At 42.3% G+C, this 19,904-nt stretch overlaps 1 protein-coding gene across 1 annotated transcript in view; it reads left to right on the forward strand.

Moving 5' to 3' along the window:
• The window catches only part of LOC116058778 (cadherin-2-like), a 105,766-nt gene that overhangs the window by 74,596 nt on the left and 11,266 nt on the right, over positions 1-19,904 (forward strand). The window contains exons 11-14 of the mRNA XM_031311633.2: positions 237-379; positions 4,829-5,062; positions 6,884-7,117; positions 11,796-11,935. Of these exons, the coding sequence (XP_031167493.1) occupies positions 237-379; positions 4,829-5,062; positions 6,884-7,117; positions 11,796-11,935 (751 nt within the window). The remainder of the gene's footprint in view (positions 1-236; positions 380-4,828; positions 5,063-6,883; positions 7,118-11,795; positions 11,936-19,904) is intronic.

Raw genomic sequence — 19,904 nt, forward strand, 5'->3', positions numbered from 1 at the left:
TCATTTCCAGTGAGAATAAATGCATGAGTTGTGGTTGCCTTATGAGAGTGCTGCAGCCTCTATATATCAGCTCCCCAGTAGTTGCTTGGCCTGCAGCCATGGGAGCAGATAAAGAAGCCTCTCTGTGCTGGTTTCTCATGCAGTCTCTCTCTCTCTCTCTCTCTCTCTCTCTCTCTCTCTCTCTCTCTCTCTCTCTCTCTCTCTCTCTCTCTCTCTCTCTCTCTCAATGAACCCAGGTACTCCAAGATGTACGACCCTGCTAACTGGCTGGAGATTGACCCGGTTAACGGTCGGATTTCCACCATCGCCGTCCTTGACCGAGAGTCTCCCTACGTCAAGAACAGCCTCTACAACGTTACATTCATGGCTTCTGATAACGGTGAGACACCAGGGCTGCACTCGTGTCCTGCAGTACGCCCCCCACCCCCCCCCCAACACACACACACACACACACACACACACACACACACACACAGTGGTGGATTGTGTTCACCGTGCCTCAGTGCTCCTTCAACAATTGCAGTGGTGCTGCTTTTACTGTCCAGCTTCTGCAGAGTATCTGAAGTGTTACTTGGAAAAGTGAAGCTATAAACTAATCTTCACTACACACACACACACACACACACACACACACACACGTTTGTTTCACTATCTTTGTGGGGACCCGTCATTGACATAATGCATTCCCTAGCCCCTTACCCTAACCTTAACCATCACAACTAAATGCCTAACCTTAACCCTTACCCTCAACCTAACCATAACCTAATTCTTTTTTTTTTTTTTTTTTAAGATTTTTTTTTTTGAGGCATTTTAGGCCTTTATTTGTATAGGACAGCTTAGACTTGAAAGGGGAGAGAGAGAGGGGGAATGACATGCAGCAAAGGGCCGCAGGTCGGAGTCGAACCCGCGACCGCTGCGTCGAGGAGTATACCTCTATATATGGGCGCCCGCTCTACCAGGTGAGCTAACCAGGCGCCCGACCATAACCTAATTCTAACCCTAATCCTAAAACCAAGACTTAACCCTCAACAGCCCTTTAACCTTGTGGGGTCCAGCATTTTGCTGTGCAGACCCCACAAGTATACTGTATTCCCCGGTTTTTGGACCCCACGAATATAGTAAAACAAGCACACACAGCGCACACACACACACACACACACACACAGAAATTGCCTATTTCTTGCCTCAAAGGTTTTTCTGAAACATATTTTAGTGTTTAGCTGTAAAATGAGAAAGATTGCTCCTGCTGGTCGGTCAGTGGGCGGTGCTTGGTTTTGGCTCGACTTGATCACAAACGTCTCGCATGTTTATCGGCAATTCGCTGACTCACTGTGACTTGCAGAGGAGCTCTCTGTCAAACATGCAGAAGAGAAGACAGAGAAGCTCACGCGCTCTCAAGTACCACAATTTGGCACGATTGATTTAATGTGAATTGGTACCCAGTAGTTCCAACGTAATACGGCCGGTACAGAGTTGGGTACCCAAGCTTTCTGATAGATTTGGTTCTTTCCCAGTTGAATATACTGTAGCATATTTAGGCTGGGTTTGTGTACCAACATGTCATGATTCCAGTCTGAAGTCAAGCTCTTATTTCACGTAATGGGAAGAGGATGACTTCCTTCTGAAGACAACAGATTGTACTGTCCACCTTTATTTACATTTCAATGCTTAACTCCCGTGATCAAATGTCGTGATCAGGGAGACTTGTCGTATTACGTAGACAGTTCTTTGGACACAGTAGTCCCATTGATTTCTAATGGAGATGTTTTTCTGCCTATTTAGTACATCATTCCCAAAGACATGTCTTTGTCCTGATCACAACTGCACTTTATAGCCATAGAAAAGAGGATTCTCTGTTCAAAGTGGAAAATTGTTCAAGAGGAATGTCATTCAGCAGCAGCAGCCGCTCCATCCGTCCACTCTACCCGGCTCCCTCTCCATACAGAGACCCCGCTGTGCTCCGAGCTTCCTGCTAACTGACTGTCTTAGCACATTTTCTGCCCTTGTCGAGCACACACGGACTGCAAGGAGCTCACTGATAAAAAAATTCAGACATAAGGACAAACACACGCAAGCTTGTGCAAGAGGTTACAGTGTTTCCACGGTCACCATATGTGCACCGGTCAGCTCCTATTACTGAGCATACTGTAGTTTATACTGTCTCCATGAAGAATACAGAGGGCATGCATTCATTTCAGATAAGTGATGCAGTAGCAGTAGTATGTGCATACTCTGCAGCTTCGTGCATTCTTTTTCAGTAACTACATTGTCCATTATCCCCCATGTGTTGCATCCAAAAATCTACTGGGAATGATTTTGCTGTACAGGTTGTGCATTCTGACATGAGGCATTATGAAACAGAATATTTATTTAAAGGATAAGGCTGGTGATATTCTATATACGTTTGGTATGGTCAACAAATCCAGTGAAAAGACTCAAACCAATGTGTTAGTGTCTCTCAATACTTTCCGACTTCCCTACAGAGGAATGTCAATATTTGATGCACACGCACAATACTTGTTGGTAGATACATTTTCTGTACCGTTTGCATGATATATCGACTCAATATCATTATCGCGATATCACGTGTTGCGATAAGTATGCAATATTTTGTTTATTTTGTGGAGCGCTGCGTCCCGTCCGTTGGCTGCGTGGCTTACTTGTGTTCAATTTAGAGCCCGCTTGAAACACTATAATGATCATGTTTCATTGGCCAGTTACCGTGCCACTTGCACATGTTAGTGCACGTTAGCGCACAGGTCCACTACGTGACAAACCCTATGGAGCGTACCATGTGATGTGTGTGCATATTTCGATAGAGTGACAGTGTAAGTGAAAAAATAGATAGAGAAAACAAAACGGAACGAATCAGAGAAGCGAAAGAAAAGTTGTGCCCTGTTCTGTAGACATGGTCCTTATTTATTTATTCATGTTGTACCAGTCCAATATGACCGTCAGTTGAAATAAACCTTGTGTTGTAAGAAAACTTGTTTTATTTGTTATGAATCTATTTTGATGCGTTTTTCCATAACTTATACATTTACATATGTTTAAAAATATCGAAATTATATAAATATCGATATCGCAATATTCATAATCAATATCCCAATATAACATTTTGTCAATATCGTGCAACCCTACAGTTGACTATAGGAAAAATATGGAATTGTGAATGAATTTGCAGAGCAACAGACCCTTTTTACACTGCATAAGCTACTGTGCCTCTCCCGGGACAGAATATTAACGTTGCCCATATGATGTCTTGATGTAACAGTTGCCTGTTACATTAATCAACCCCAGGGAATAAACCTTTTCTGGTTGTAATAACACTAAGATCCTTTTCTACCACAATCCACACAACAGATTTGAAAGAAACTTCTTAAATGTCCTTTACCTGACATTCAGAAAATCGATATAACAGCAAACAAATATTTGCTATGTAAATATAAAGAGGAGTAATGGCGTCCTGAACAGAGAATGAAGTCACTCTCCCTCTGTGTGTGTTGTAATTTGAGCTTCTCTGGTTTTTCTTCCGATAGCCGGTCCGGCCGCACGTGCATGTTAGCGCACGTTGACGTGAAAAAACATAAGATATCACATATCTGTGAGAGCCGTGTGGAGGCAATCCCAGCCCGCTGGGTTTTTCAGTGTTTCGAGTACAGCCCCTTTGAAGCTAACAGAGAAAGACATTGTGCACCATGTTTATTTTCTTCAGCAAAGCCAATGGGCAGGAGAATATTGATTCACCTCAACTGACTATTAACTTTTACTTCCTCAACCTTCATCACTGGTGGCCTCTGCTCAGGGACTACAGATGGGGTAACACTTTATTTGGAGGGGTGTGCATAAGACTGACATGACACCGTCATTATTATGACATGACACCTATCATGAACATGAAGGAGTCATTTTGAGTGTTCATGACTGTTATTAAGTGTCATTCGGGAAATTCTGACACTTTTAATGCTAAGTTAGCATTGTCCGAGATGTATTTGTCGTGACAACTTGACATTAACGAAGACAACAATCGCTAACACTTTACTTGAAGGTATCTACATAAGAGTGATATGACACTGTCATGAACACATGACACTGTCATGACACATGAACCCTAACTCTGACCATAACCCGAACTTGTCATGACTTAAACCGAATGACACTTAATGACAGAAGCGTTATGTCATAAACGTTCATGACAGTGTCATGTCACTCTTATGTAGATACCTTCTAGTAAAGTGTAACCCAACAATCTCTGTGTTATGACAACTTGACATGTAAAACTTGACAATAAAACCTGTCAATGTCTCTGTAATGACAGCGTGACATTATCCTAGACAACATAAATAAATATGTCATGACAGGCCCAATTATCAAACTTTAATAAACTATTTAGCTTTATGTGTTAACATTACATTAAACTGTCATCAAGATGTTCTTTAGAGCAAAAAACAAACCGGTACAAATGTTCTTTTGTTCCTTGTGCAAATAAAGCTGTTAACTTGCACAACTCTTGAATGCACAGGTTTTATTACTGTCACTTGGGCCTTCTCAATGACACTTAGAAATCACTTTTCCAGACAATCTTAAGGGATTTTATTCGACATTTCAGTTTTTTAAGTGACGAAATTGTTCTTAATGAGTTGGTTGTGTGCTGCTCAGAAGTTTCATGCCTTGTTACATTGTTTTGTTTAAGTGCAGATCAAATTTCCCCTCGAGGGACAATAAAGATCTCTGAACTGAACTCTGATGTATTGTGCACTGTCACTGTTAAATAAACACTAAAGTAAAAGATAAGACTAAATATTGAACATCCTGATTGTGTGTCCAGGCATCCCACCTGCCAGCGGGACTGGCACCCTTCAGATGTACCTGCTGGACATAAATGACAACGCACCTCACGTGTTCCCCCCTGAGGTGGAGATGTGTGAGAGGCCAGATCCAAACGCCATCAACATCACAGCCAGTGACCCCGACCTGACGCCTAACGCAGGACCCTTCAGCTTCGAGCTGGCCGGTCGTCCATCAGACGTACGCCGCAACTGGACGCTCAATCGCCTCAATGGTCAGTATGAGATCATGTGTCCGAAAAATTATCCATTGTTTTGACGAAACTTTAAAAAAAAAACAACGAAACTTTATTCTTAATTCGTCACATACACACAATACAATGTAGTGACATGTAATTACTGCACTTAATCCATCCTAAGTATTAGGAGCAGTGGACAGCTATACATACAGCACCCAGGGAGCAACTTTGGGTTCAGTGTCTAGCTGAGCAGGGACACTTGTGGCCGGAGGAGCCTGGGATCCCACCGCCAATCTTGCGATTGAGGGGCAACCTTGCTACCTCCGAGCCACAAGCCACCCTAAGACCCTTGGACATGACTGCAAGGAGACGGGAGTTATTTGAGACCTGACTTTGAACACTTGACATGAGAACTTCCAGTGTCACGCTTTTATCCAGAAAAAAAAGCAATAACATTAAAAAAGCCTTATTTATTAAATAGGTCGGTATAATAAAGGACATAGTCTCAGCTTTGTTTAAAAAGAAAAAAAAAAAAAAAAAAACGGTTGCTAATACTGTTTGAAAGTGAAATGTTTAAGTTCTGTGTCAGTTTAAAGGATATTCTGACTTGCAGTTTGCTCGTACAGACTGGAGTCTTGCTTTAACAGACTAACAATGATGTCGATTTACAGAAGACAATATATATAATATTCCAAACTCAAAGTCCAATTCCTGGCTCATTTCAGAGCTTACAGCCTTGCTCAGAGAATAGGACTGGCTCAGTTGTCATCACGTGGTGTAAATACGGATCTTCTAACGGGTGGTCATATATGGGTGGAGATGGTAACTCCTGTCTCTGGTGTCAGCTGTGAATGTCCTCCGGTCACCGCTGACTGCTGCTCCATGACTTTTGACTTATTTTCGGTCAATGCTTTGAGCAGTTTTGTGCTCACAGACAACCGGTTCCCATGTTGTATTTGTTTTATAAGATAAGTTTAAAAGTCATACAGCACTCAGTGGGGGACCGTCATAAGGATGCAGCAGAACTCTAGAAAGGTATAGAAAGGTTTGTAAGTGCTGATGGCTGGTGACTGTTGCACCAGCCTCTGAATGTAAAGACGTCCCACTGTGATGCTCCCCCTGCTCCCTGTTGATTAAGTCCAGCCTGCTTTTAATTATCATCCTCCACTCCTTATACCCATTTGCCTGGAGTGCCCATCAAATCTGCTGCACCTACCCGATCCTCCTGACCGCGTGATGATACTTGAGTGTGTTCTTTTAGCTGAAGAAGGCGTTGAGATATGGTTCAAAGCTCTGGAATAAGCCACCAAGTGAACCTTGAGTTTAGAATATTTACCCCAGAGGTTTTTTTCCCTTGACGACTTGAGACAAGAAAATGATCCGCTTTCTCCTCTTGATTAAAGCCACGTTACAAGGTCAGTCTGGGCCTGTTGGACTCCCTGGGCATCAGGTGTATTTTGTGGCAGTAGCTATTTAGAAATATATTTTATTCAATTTTTTACTTCAGTAGTTTTTGGAAGTCACCTCACAGTCACTGATAGTTTTTTGTGAGGTCAGACGTGTAATGTTTGGGCAAAGCTTCTTTTTCTGTGTCTGATTCGACTTCAATTGGTATCCTAAAACACATGCAGAACTCTTCTATCAATCAGAGGTAGACAGTCTGCTGAAATGCTTTTTGCAATGCAAAGAACCCCCAGCTGCTCCGGTGATAACCATTAGCAGTACCGGGCAGCTCCCAGTGTAATTGAGTGGAAGTGTATAAGTGTATGTCCAAGGATGAAGTCCGTACGTGAGGAATTACCGCTCAACACTTACCTATCAATTTCTCCATCTATCTGCCCTTCCATCACACTCCAGGCGAGTACACCCAGCTCCGACTGAGGATCGGCTACCTGGCCAGTGGGAACTACGAGGTACCCATCATGATCACAGACTCTGGCAACCTGCCCATGTCCAACACATCCTATCTGAGAGTCAAGGTCTGCCAGTGTGATCACCATGGAGACTGTGTGGACATGGAGCGAATCATCGCAGCTGGACTGGGCACTGGAGCCATCATCGCCATCCTCATCTGTATCATCATACTGTTAGGTGAGCCTCCCTTACACACACACACACACACACACATATACACACACACGTGTTGCTGTAGGACTTAGTAGACCTTGAATTTCAACAGTATAAAATATCAATATAAAATTATGAAGAAATGATAACAGTACTTTCTGCTTACACTACCTGAAAGAAAATGTTAATAAAATGTGTATATCATTTTGAAGCTGACATCTGAAGCTTTCAAAACTTTGTGAAATGACATTACATCAGTTGTTGTGGCAGGCTGCGTGGAAGACGTTTGGAACATGCTCTACCTAGTGAAGTGTGAATCTACTGGGCTGAAAACTGATTGAAAATGTACATGGAGGTGGACAAAATAATAGAGACACCTCTAACACACACTTACTTCAGCCTGAAAAATGAGTACACAGTTGAATCAACGCAGAGCCAACAAACACTGAGTCTGAGTTCAGTGAAAATTAGTGATGGCCTAAAGAAGTCTCATAAAGCTTCATGAAGCATGTTCCTCATTTTCTGAGCCCACTAGATGGCGCTCTCTGTACAACAAAGGGTTGAAAGCACACTGAGTTGTCATTTCTGGAGCCTTTTTCTTTAAAGCAAGAGCACCATCTAGTGGAGTCAAAAAATAAATACTGTAAAATGGTTCATGAAGCTTCCTTTGAACATCACTAACCCTAATGCAGCCAGTGGGCTCCTAACCTAATCTTGCCCCAGGGCCCCAGAATACGTTATTTCAGCCATGCCAACCTCTCTTACCACATTTTACTCCATCTATTGTTTGCATTTAAAGGCACAGAAATCCCCAGTTTTGTTCCATTTGTCACTGTGAGTGGAGCTTGTTTGGTAAAGCGTAGGTTTGCCATGCTCTAATCCCAAGTGTGAATATCAAGCTGGTTGCAATTTTTCATAAATTGTGTGCTTGTTAACAAGTAGCACTTCATGTGTTTGGACACTGTGCGTAGCCCTTTTGAGCTTCTTCCCCCACTATAATGCTACAAGGTGACAGAGTGGACAAACAAAGCTTACTGAGTGCTCAGCTCGAGTAATAATGAATGATTATATCAAGTAATTACAATACATTACTGTATCAGACATTAGATTCAAAGTGCATCAGCAATGAGCAAAACTTTTTTTCATCTCCAGCCCCAGCCTGCTGCATGCAACGATTGCATCACATATTTAAAACAAGGGAGAGAAATTACGATGGTGCTCTTACTCATACAGGGTTTCTTCTTTTTTTCCTCGCGGGTGCTTTTTGAGATTAAATCAAAATGTTTGATTAGACTATTAATAAAAAATACCTTGATCAACTGGACTTTTTAAAAAACAGACCCAGTGTTAGAGCTCTGCAGGCTGCAGTGAGCCGTGCAGCAGGCAACACTTGGGACTAGAGAAGCCTTACTGAAATCTACTGCATTTATTTTAACTGCCAATTCCATTGGCCATTGGAATATCTCAAGTTGTGCAAGAAATGTACAAATCAATCCAATGTCAAAAGTCATTTTTGAGCACAAGCTGTAGGATGGTGATGAAGTCCAACCGTACCCATAGTAGGCAAATGAAAAGGAATTACAGCTACAAGCTACAAGTTAGTGTGGGTGGAATCTCATGTTTCCCACAGTCAGAGCACACTGAAAGAAGTTGGTGTCACAGTAAAATAAAATTACAGACAGAAGTTAAAAGGACAATTTAAATAGAAGGGCTGAAGGAGTTTGAGTGTAATTGCCAAATGAAGGTGAAGTGTCAACTTAAGCGAGCTTCATACTTTCCTGGGAAATGGCAATTCATCTATGACATGTCCTCTGGCTTCCCACAGAATTTCACAAAGGCTTGGTAAATTACTACTTTAAAAATAAAAAAGCAATATTTACAGTAGCACTTACGGTGTTACCGGCCTGAAATTCTGATCAGATCAAAATGTCTTGTTCAGGTCTCAAGAAGTTAACCTGACGCGCCAGATGGTTTGTTACACAGAACCATCTGAGAAGCCGTCATTGTAAACTGTTTGGACAAGGGCAGGCACTTAAAAAAAGAAGGGAAAAAAAGTAATACCTGGCAGGTGATTGGACCCCTTGCTCCTTCCCAGCTTCACCCTCTCGTCCAAATATGGTTACTTCTGGATCCAAAAAACCAAGATGGCGACGGCAAAAATGCCAAACTCAAGGCTTCAAAAACAGTAGTCCACAAACCAATGGGTGATGTCACGGTGGCTTCGTCCACTTCTTTTATGCAGTCTTTTATAAGTACAACCTTAGATTGGAACAAACTATTCAAGCGTGGAAGGTTTTAATTAGCTTTAATTTAATTCAGTTAAATGCGTTACTAACGGTGTTAACACAAACCCATTTTAACGCCGTCAATTGTTTTATCGCGAGATTAACGTTCTTTTTGGCCTAGCAAACTTTGTCGTTTTTTTCACATGCTGTTGCAACAACTAGTAACGTTAGAAAAACTACAACACCACACCGGATCTAGCTAGACCAGAAACAAAACAACAGACACACTTGTTTGTGCTTGCGAGCCGGCCAAAGAGTAGTACATACCTGCAAACTAGTCGCTTTTCGGCAAAAATCGCCGTTCTGAATGGGAAAATATCATCCACGTGACCAAGACCGTGATCCAAGACCCGGTGCTAATACGGCACCGGTGCCATAACGTCCGTTATCTACCGGACCGAATAGCAACGCGGATTTCGGTGCCTCATTTAGGTGCCACTTAAATGCCTGCGCTTCTCTCTGATGCTCCGAAAAACGGACGTTAGAGGGAACTGAAACATTGCCGCACGTGACGCTAGTCAACACTACACTTAGCAGCAGCTAACGTTAACCTACTGTTAGCTAGCAGCTGGAGTAAACACGGTTAAAATGCTGACAGCTAAACGGTGTAAAGTGGGACTGTATTTCACTGTAGAGCAGGGGTCTCAAACTCAATCTACCTGGGGGCCGCTCGAGGTAGCGTGTGGGTCAGGCTGGGCCGCATCAAGTATTCAACAAAAGTATTCTTTGTTTGCTTTCTTAAATAAATCTTGTTGCCTCAATAGACATTTTTTAAGATTGGCGACCCGGTTCTTTCTCTCATCTCCCTGGTATTTTGTATACTCCTCAGCATGTCTAGTTGAGTAATGATGTCTGATGTTATATTCCTTGTACACCACAACTTTCTCTGTGCATATGAGACATATAGGGGTGCCCCTGTGCTCGATAGAAAAAAGTCTCCCACTTTCACTGAAATTGCCTGTGCTCGTCACCAACCTTTCTCTTCACGGCACGTTTTGAGAGAGACATGACTGGAACTGGGTGAAGGCATATATTTTCCGTCACCCAGGAACACGTTTCAACCAAGTGACTAGCGTTGACCCTGCTGTAGAGGATTCTAACACCAGACTGTAGCTGCCGTTCAAAACAGGATTTTTTTCCAAACCAAAACGGGTCAGAAGTGTTTACAAATGCCTCCGTTTTAGGGGCTCGGAAATGCCAGAGCAGGGGGAATGAGAGGGGGAAACGTAGCAAAAGATAATTAGTTTTTTAAACAAAAATGTAGCAATGTAAATGTAGCCTTAAATAGACTAGATATGTTGTCTGCATTGTCTCTTTAAAAGCCATCCCTGCTGGTTTCACTGAGATGGTGACAAGCCATTTTTCAAATCCCCTCTCTAGGGTTTAAATTGTCCTCACTTAGAATTTCACTCAGCATCCTAATGCATTTTAGCCCTTGCAGTTACAGCAGTGTACAAACACATGCACACCCGGAGCTTCCCGGCTCTCATAAATCCACCCAGATGAATACGATCAAAAGATTCACATCAAGTTTATTAACCCACCGGTTGTCTCAAAATAAGAACTTTGTGATTCTGTCCTCCCTTAAAATACTTAGTCCCATATGAGGGGATTTCAGTTGGTGTTTGATATTGAACTATCAGAGATGCTCAAGTCTCTGAGCTAGAGTCCAAGTCAAGTCTCAAGTCTCTGGTGGTTATAATGAGTGTTGTATCCCCTGCTGCTCTCCACCCAGGCTGCTCACAACACTGCGGAGCCATATAAAGGAACTTAAAGCATTTCAGCCAGCGGGAAATGTAAATGATTCATAAATCTACTACCACAAGTTTGGCAAACAAACAAACGTTCATTCATCTCTTCATAACATCTAGTGAATGACAGTCGGAGTTTAACCTCCATAGGTCGCGGCTAAAGCAAGAAGCAAGCTAACGTTAGATGGCTAATGCTGAGCTAAACAGAATACGTTTTCAGGTGCCTGATAAAATCCGACGTGGTTGAGCCAGAATCCTTTTTCTAGATACCACATATTCAGGCACTGCAGCTGCCGATGCCAGGTGTGGCCGCCGAGTCTTAAGGCCCTGACACACCAACCCGATTATTGGCCGTCGGACAGTCTGGCGAGGTCAGTGACTCAAATCTGTTCGGTGTGTTCCATGCCGTCGTCAGTCGGAGGAGCCGTCGGCCTTCATTTGGGCCGATTTGACATGTCGAATCGGAAGGCGGGCAGTCGGACTCAATGGCCAGTCTGATTGGTGGAGCGCTAACCCGGAAATGATGAGCGGGATGAGCCTCTCAAAATCTGACAAAAATCTTTTAAACTGACCTTTGTCGATCTGAAATGAAGACAGTCCCTGGTGTTCAGTAAGGCTCACATCAAATAATGTCCTTATCTTCTTTTTGTGCCACTTGTCCTGCAGTGCTGGTGCTGCTGTTTGTGATGTGGATGAAGAGGAGGGACAAAGAGCGGCAGGCCAAGCAGCTCCTCATCGACCCAGAGGACGACGTCCGAGATAACATCCTGAAATATGATGAGGAGGGAGGGGGAGAGGAGGACCAGGTACACATCTGTGAAAAGTGCTATATAAATAAATTTACTTACTTACAAACATGCACACACACAGACATACACACACACACACACACACACACACACACACAAAAGTTTAAAAAACAAAAAAGTAACGATGAAATTGACCAAGAAGCTGTCTGAACAGATCACTCAGTCTGGATTGGGTTTCTCTCTTTTTGGTTTCTATGTTATTTCTGATTTCTCATTCTCAGAAACAAACAGTGAGATACGCAGCATGTTGCCACGCACACACACACACACACACACACACACACACACTCTGCTTCTCTACAGTTTCCAATCATCTGTCCTCCAGCTAAGATTAAGTGTACTACAAAAGAGGACCTAGAAACAGGATTAATTGCTTTCTGTTGGAGAACAATTTCCTGTGTCCCTCCACACGACTCCTCTGCTGCTGCCAAGCACATAAGCTGTTCCACACTTCAGCTGAGAAAATGTTTAACCCTCATTTACCCAGCTGACCACATGTTTGACTTTTTACAGCAGGGAGTACACTGTATATGTACAACCATACACACACAGTACTGTACAAGTGGGGGATCACTGTTTGCTCAATGTTTCCACACTTGCGCTGGCTTAAACTGAACACACAAATCTTTTTTACCAGATCAGAAGGTGGATCCTAATTGGTTGATCCCCTGACTTTTTATCTAGCGTCCCCCAGCAGGTCTTAGCTTTTGTTTATCTCTTACTCTATCTCTTATATTATCTCTCATTCATGCCACCTGGAAAAAATACTACTCAAGTTGTCTAGAGCTGTCATCAGGTCAAACGTTTGCTTCGGCCAATAGTTTGGCTGACGACATTCCCATCAGCCTCAGGTGCACACTAACATTCTGAACTTAACATGGTAAGCATTGTAACAGCTAAGCATCAGCAGTTAGCATTGTCATTGTGATCATGTTAGCATGCTGATGTTAGCATTTAGTTCAAAACAACATTGTGTCTATCTGCTAGCATGACTAGGGTTCGGTACCGAGACCTGGTGCTAATATGGCATCGATGCCTAAACGACCGGTATCTACCGGACGGAATAACAACGCGGATTTCGGTGCCTCACTTCGGTGTCACTGAAATGCCTGCGCTGCTCTCTGATGCTCCGAAACAGACGTTAGAGGCAACAGAAGCGTCGCTACACTTGACAGCAGGTAACGTTAGCCTACTGTTAGCTAGCAGCTGGATTAAACATTAAACGCAGTTAAAATGCTGACAGCTTACGTTAAACGGTGTTAAGTGTGATTGTATTACACTGTAGAGGATTCCAACACCGGGACGTAAAAGCTTTTTTCATGCTTCTTGCATTCAGCGCGGTTGGCGCGGTGCGGACGGCTATGTGACACAAACGAGGCCTGGGCGACTGTGCGCGGAAGGTCTGATCACCGAGCCGCGCACCTCCCAAGATTTTGTAACAATGCGGACGTGGTTGCATAGACCGGTTGCAATGATTGGCTACAGGAGAGAAGAAGTCGGTTCTTTGAGCCGCTCTGACTGCAATCAGTATGAAAGACCAGACGGTTCGCGGCGATCATGCGCACCGACCATGCTGAACGCAAGAAGCATGCCTCGTGGTGCATTCATAGTTATTTTCCCATCTCGTAGTTATTCTTGTCGTTTAACAGCAATTTACTGGCAAAACAAATTATTGTTATTACATTATTAATAAATCATTTAATTTTGACCATATGGCCTTAGCATTAAACAAGCCGTTCCTAAATGTGACTGGCGTTTTGTGCTCTTTTAAAAAAATATATACTGTATATATATTTTTAAATCTTTCTAAAAGTAACGGTTCATGCACCATTTAGGCACCGTTTTAAAAGTATCGTTGTAGCACCGGTATCTGAAAAAAATCCAAACGATATTTTATCAGAATACAGCATAGAAAATCTGCTTAGAAATATAGGAAATATTGGATAGGATAGAACAACACAATGTAATTCTGCTAAATAAAACACATTCATTATTAATTTAGGGGTCCAAGCCCGAGTCTGTAAGAACCGGCAATAGCAAAGCTATGCCGTTCGTACAGCAGGGCTGTAGAACCCTATTGTTTTTCTACTGATTTTTCATCATCATCATCATAATTATTATTCTTCTCCACGTAAAACTCTGACTACAGCCTAAACCGTACATGGTGGGGGGTTGCCGTTTTCAGGACTAGTCCCAAACGCCGCAAGGACCTCAGGCACAAACATTCACCCACTTCCACCACTAGGTGGCGCTATAGCAGAAAAAACGCGTTTGGCCCTATAACTCCCACACCGTACACCTCACATTTAAAAACCATATATCCACGCGTTCCCTGGATCCAACTGAATCACGTGATATAGGCCACGCCCATTTCCGCCTAGACTTTTATGCGTGAAAAATCGCAATTTATCAAAAACCTACTTTTTCGAACTCCTCCTAGACCGTGCGACCGAACTGCACGAAACTTGGACCGTAGCATCTCCAGACCGACCTGACAAAAAGTTAATAAAAAGAATTTTGATAGGACAAAAATTGCTCATATTACGCACGAACAAATTTGTGTAGCTAACTATGAAAACACCAACTTTCCCATATCTCGGCCAAAATAAATGCTATCAACGCCAAACTTTAGATTCTTGTTTGCCATGACCCTCTGGAGGTGCCCCACGCGTTTTACGAAGATTGGTCACTAGGGGGCGCTACAAGTACAAAAAGTTTATATCTCATGAACGGCTCATCTGATTTTTACAAAATTTGATGGGCACCATCTAGGGACACTTCTGAGGCCATGTCTAGAGTGGGGTACTGAGGGGTCAAAGTGGGCGTGGCCTATGGGACCCAAGTCTAGATTCACCACTTACACTAATGTGAACAACTTTAAATTTACAGGGTAGATAGACAATGGGTCATGGACCACACCTACCAAAAATTACACATGTGGACCACTAGGTGGCGCTATAATGTTTTTTTGCCTTTATCTCCCACATTACACATCGCACATTAGAAAACCATACATCCACGTGTTCCTTGAATCAAGCTGAATCACATGATATAGGCCACGCCCATTTTTGCTTAAAATCTTTTTCGCAAAATCGCGCAATGCGCAAAACCAACTTTTTCGAACTCGTCCTAGGCCGTGCGACGGATCAGCTCGAAACCTGGTAGGTAGCATCTCCAGATGGACCTGACCAAAAGTTACTCAAGGAATTTTGCTACGTTAAAGTATGCACATTTGACGACCAAACAAATTTTCATAGCTAGCTACCACACACGTATCATATCATATCTCGGCCAAATTAAAAGTTATCAGCAAGGAACTTGGGATCCTTGTTCAACATGCCATTACGACGCTCTGTACCAAATTTGGCGAAGATCGGCCTTCAGGGGGCGCTATAAGCAACGTTTATTTGTTTTGGCCAATGACTCAATGCATTTAAATGGGAAAATTTGCATATGCAATATCTCTGCCACGGTAAAAGCAATCACCACGAAACTTGTGCTGCTCGTTCGGCATACGGCTCTGAGGCGCTGTACCAAATTTGGCGAAGATCGGCCATTAGGGGGCGCTATAATCAACGTAGACCAGTTTTGGCCCTTTTACTCAATTTTAATGGGATATTTGCAATGGAAATATACCACAGACCTTGCAGCTCACACTTCTTAATATTTACTGATGTTTGCCTCCTACCGTTAGGTTTTTGTTTTCATTTTTGCGTGCTCCTTTGGTTTTTTACAATAAACAAACTTCTTAACCCACCTGACAAAGTTTCTACAACCTTCACAGTGGACAAATGCAACTCTTTTCTCTCACTTTTTAAATCCAATATCAACACCATTCATAGGCGGCGATACCGTGCAATTAAACATTGCAATTGGTGCTAAGTGGAGCACCTGTCGTAGCGTGATCGGTTAAGTCGGTGGCATCGATGCTTAATTTGCCACGAAGCACCCACGGAGGAAAACATAAATCGGCGCCTATGACGCCATTTACAACAACTTGACCGCCTCCCCTGCTCCTTCAACAACCACACCTGCCTCCCCCCTCCACCCTCTCGGTCACTCTCTCATTTTTCTCCGCTGTCTCCCGCGGTCAGGGGGGTTAAGAAGTTTGTTTGTTGTAGAGCATTCTTAAAGGCGGTCCGTACACGCTTGGAGGTGAACCGTCGACCGCTACGTTTGCGACGGCGACGTACCGCAGACGTCGCGGCTCGCGCCTCTCGATGTTTAGCGCCGTTTGCCTCCCCGCCGCCCGGCTTCGGGTTCCGCTTCCGCGCGTTCCCCCGGGCGTCGGGGGCGACTGGCGTGGGAGGCTTGGACCCCGTCATAACTGCTTGCAGTTCTAGTTTCACTTGTTTTCATTTTCAACAAATTGCATATCAGAATACAATACACATTTTCTATAGGCTCAGTCTGCCACTTTTTTAAAACACAAATCCGGTGCTGGTTCCATGGTACCAGAATTTTGGATAGTCGTCATGGAAACATGAATTCGTCATGTGACAAGGGCTGGGAAGATTGGCAGCCAAGTGACAGTACTCTGATCCAGTGGAAATCACAATTATTAATAGATTAGATAGATAATTAGATTTTATTAGATTTTCACATTAGCCTTTTCATTCTACAGGCAGCCTGGGTCTTTATTTGTCTGGATTCAAGCTTGGGATAAAAGGCAGACTCAGTTCTCAGGAACACACTCATACTTTAAGCAGGACAAATACACACACACATACACCCTCTCACACACACACACACACAGTACACACATATTATTAGACCTTCATTAGAAGCAGTTGTTCCCTGGCTTCTAATCCTTACTTAAAACTAATACTTCTTTAACCTTAAAAGCTTATTAAAGGTTACATCATGCAGTGGAGTATATTTCAGTTTTACCAGAGCAGAATATGGCTGGTAAATATCAGCAGAGGTTTCTGATTGGTGTAGATCTTTCAGCAGTGAATGTTGCATTTCAAAGCACAGGAGCAGGCTGAGGCGCTGTACATTCTGCGTGGAAACAGCGACCTATACTCATGTATAGATGTATAGGTTTGATAAAGGTTTGGTCACAGTCTTAGACTGTATAAAAAAACACATGCAATCAGACATGTAATCATGTCGCATCATCTCATATTTTTCATAGATATGTTACTTTTTTTCTGAACTTTATTCAAAAGTGGTGCTTAGCAGCGTAGCATATTTACATGCCAAGGTGTTATGTGTATACTGTATATAGGGGCTGTCAATCGATTAAAATATTCAAAGGGGAATTTTGTTTTCTTCAATCTGGACCCCATTTCCCCATGCATTTGTGTCCAATAGACTGATGTGAACAAAAATGTTTAAAATCGGTCCAGTATTGAGCAAGATTGCAGTGACCGGCCGACCCCGAGCTAACTGGGATTATGCTGCGTTCCATTTACCTCAGAAGTCAGAGCTGGGAATCACGTCACACCCCGAGTTGACATCGTCCAGTACAACAAGTCGGAATAAGCGTGGGGTTAGCTCTAGCCAGGTTAGCCATTGTTAGCAATACCAGCTGATAACAACGCATTACGCTGTATTTTTTGTCCATTTGAAATTTCCGACTTGGAACTCCAAAATTCCAACTTCCGAGCACAAATGGAACGCACCAGTCTCGGTGAGTGTTCCTGATTTACCAAACTACAGAGCGGGCGAAGGCCCAAATCACAGAAAGCGTGTGCATTTATCTCTCGTCAGAAAAAATAGAGGTATTAAAAAAAAAATTGCGTTAACTCATTATTATTAATTTTGACAGCCCTAGTATATATCTATAGGGGTCTATCAGTGTTGCCAGTGTATTATCATGTAGTTTTCTAGTTTGCTGGTTTGTAGAGGCTATACAGCTATAGCAGTGTTTTGAATATTTTAGTGCAACTATGTACACTTAACATTATATACCATAGTGTGTTACATTTTGCAATCCAGTCTTTATTGTCTATTCATTGTCATAAAATATGTACCTCAAATTGCAGAAATTAGAGCTTGAGTTTGGTCATCCATCACATCGAAAACTACAACTGCTTTTATTGTTATACATTTTATCTCACAGGTAATGCAGTGCAGTCTGCATATACAATCGTGTAACCATGAACAATTAACAATGAAATAATTGAATAAAATGCAAACTAATGACCTCCTGGAAGGAAATACTATTCAAAACACTACAACATGCTCTAAAACGCGGTACGGAATAATGTAAAGTGTACATCATTATGGCGTTATATATGTGTCACATTCCTGAGCGAGTAATTGTATGTTTTGAGCACAGAGAACTATATTTTGCAAGCGCATTACATTGCATTTTGAACAGAAATGTACACTCGCAAAAAACAATTCAGTTTGAGTAAACAAAAACCTATTTCGTGCACAATAAATGTATTTGCATGTCTTTCTCTGCTCGCAGGTAGACGCTGCTGCGCTCCGGTCATGTCTCCCTCGCTCTCAACCTCTTCTCTCTACGCGCTCAACTCTAGACACGCTCGCTCAGATTTTCACAGCGTTACAAGTGTGCCACAAAACCAACCAATCGCAGAATCAAAAGGTCAATTCTAATTGGCTGTTCGTCTCCAATTAGATCGCAAGTAGCAGGAAACCGTCTTTTTCAGTTTACACCTGTTGGTACAGCAAATACTGACTACAGTTGAGCTGTTCAACTAATGTTACTGGATTAAAACACATTTCGGTCAGTATTTTGTATTATTGACTTATATCACAGAAATGTCTTAATATTTGTGTGTACTATAATGCCGTTGTTTTCTTTGACTTATATCTCCTTGTGTGTTTAACGTTAATTTGACTCATCTTTCACAAGCAATCTAGCTAGCTCACACACTGCAGCCGACATGTCATCTGAACAGGCCTCGCAGCACTGTAACTAGCTAAGTTAGCTAGGTCTCGCAATGCGAGACTGAACAGCAGTAGACCTGTCACACTATAGCCACATGTAGCTAAGTAGTTTTTAATACTTTGGTTACATTACCGTATTTTATTAACCTGAATTATGTTACTATATTAGCTTGCGAAGGAGCTATCCGTTGCTAACGCTAATTTATCTCAAAAAGCAGAAACGTTAGCTAACTACTGCCAAGATATGATTTCACTAGAGACCAGAGAGGTGTTGTAAGACTCGTCAAGTGTTGTCATGTGTTTACGCTGTTTTACAATGAAACCATATCTTGGCAGTAACATTAGTTAGCTACTGCTTTTTGACATAAATTAGCTAGCTAACGTTAGCGTTAGCAACGGATAGCTACTTTGCAAGCCAATAAAATATAGCCTTGGCTAACAGAATTAAGGTTAATAAAACACGATAACTATGTAACCAGTATTACAAACTTCTTACAAGTGGCTGGATTGTGACATTTTAGGTGTGTTCGGATGAATACGTTGGATGCATAGCTGGACTTTATCCATGCTGGGCTAATGTTAGATTGCTTGTGAAGGATGACGTTAGTCACACACGGAGATATGTAATTCAAACAACGGTATTGTGATTAACACAACTATTAAGGCATGTCTGTAATATACCGGTCGGTCAATAATATAAAATACTGTAGATCAGTGCTTTCCAACCCTTCTGGTCTGAGTTTCCCCCCACAGCCCTGTCATATAAACTCACATACCCCGCCCCATCAATTCCCAATGTATTCACACTATTTATCATATTAAAGTGAATATTCTTACATTTTCATGCAATTGAACTGTAAACATTTAGGTTGGTTTGGTCAGACATTCTACTAGCTAGCTAGGCCTTTTACTTGAAGTGTGGTTAATGTTTCAAAATTCATCCATTACTTTTAGCTAATCATTTCAACTGTTAGTTAAGCCAGTAGGCCACTTTTAGCTGTTTATTTCTACCATTGATTACTTCGCTATATGTTTAAACATGTGTTGAGCTGTTTTAGCTGATATATTGTTTTAAATCAATCATAATTCAATTATTTTAATT

The sequence above is a fragment of the Sander lucioperca genome, chromosome 11 (assembly GCF_008315115.2).
Source record: "Sander lucioperca isolate FBNREF2018 chromosome 11, SLUC_FBN_1.2, whole genome shotgun sequence".
Classification (NCBI taxonomy): domain Eukaryota; kingdom Metazoa; phylum Chordata; class Actinopteri; order Perciformes; family Percidae; genus Sander; species Sander lucioperca.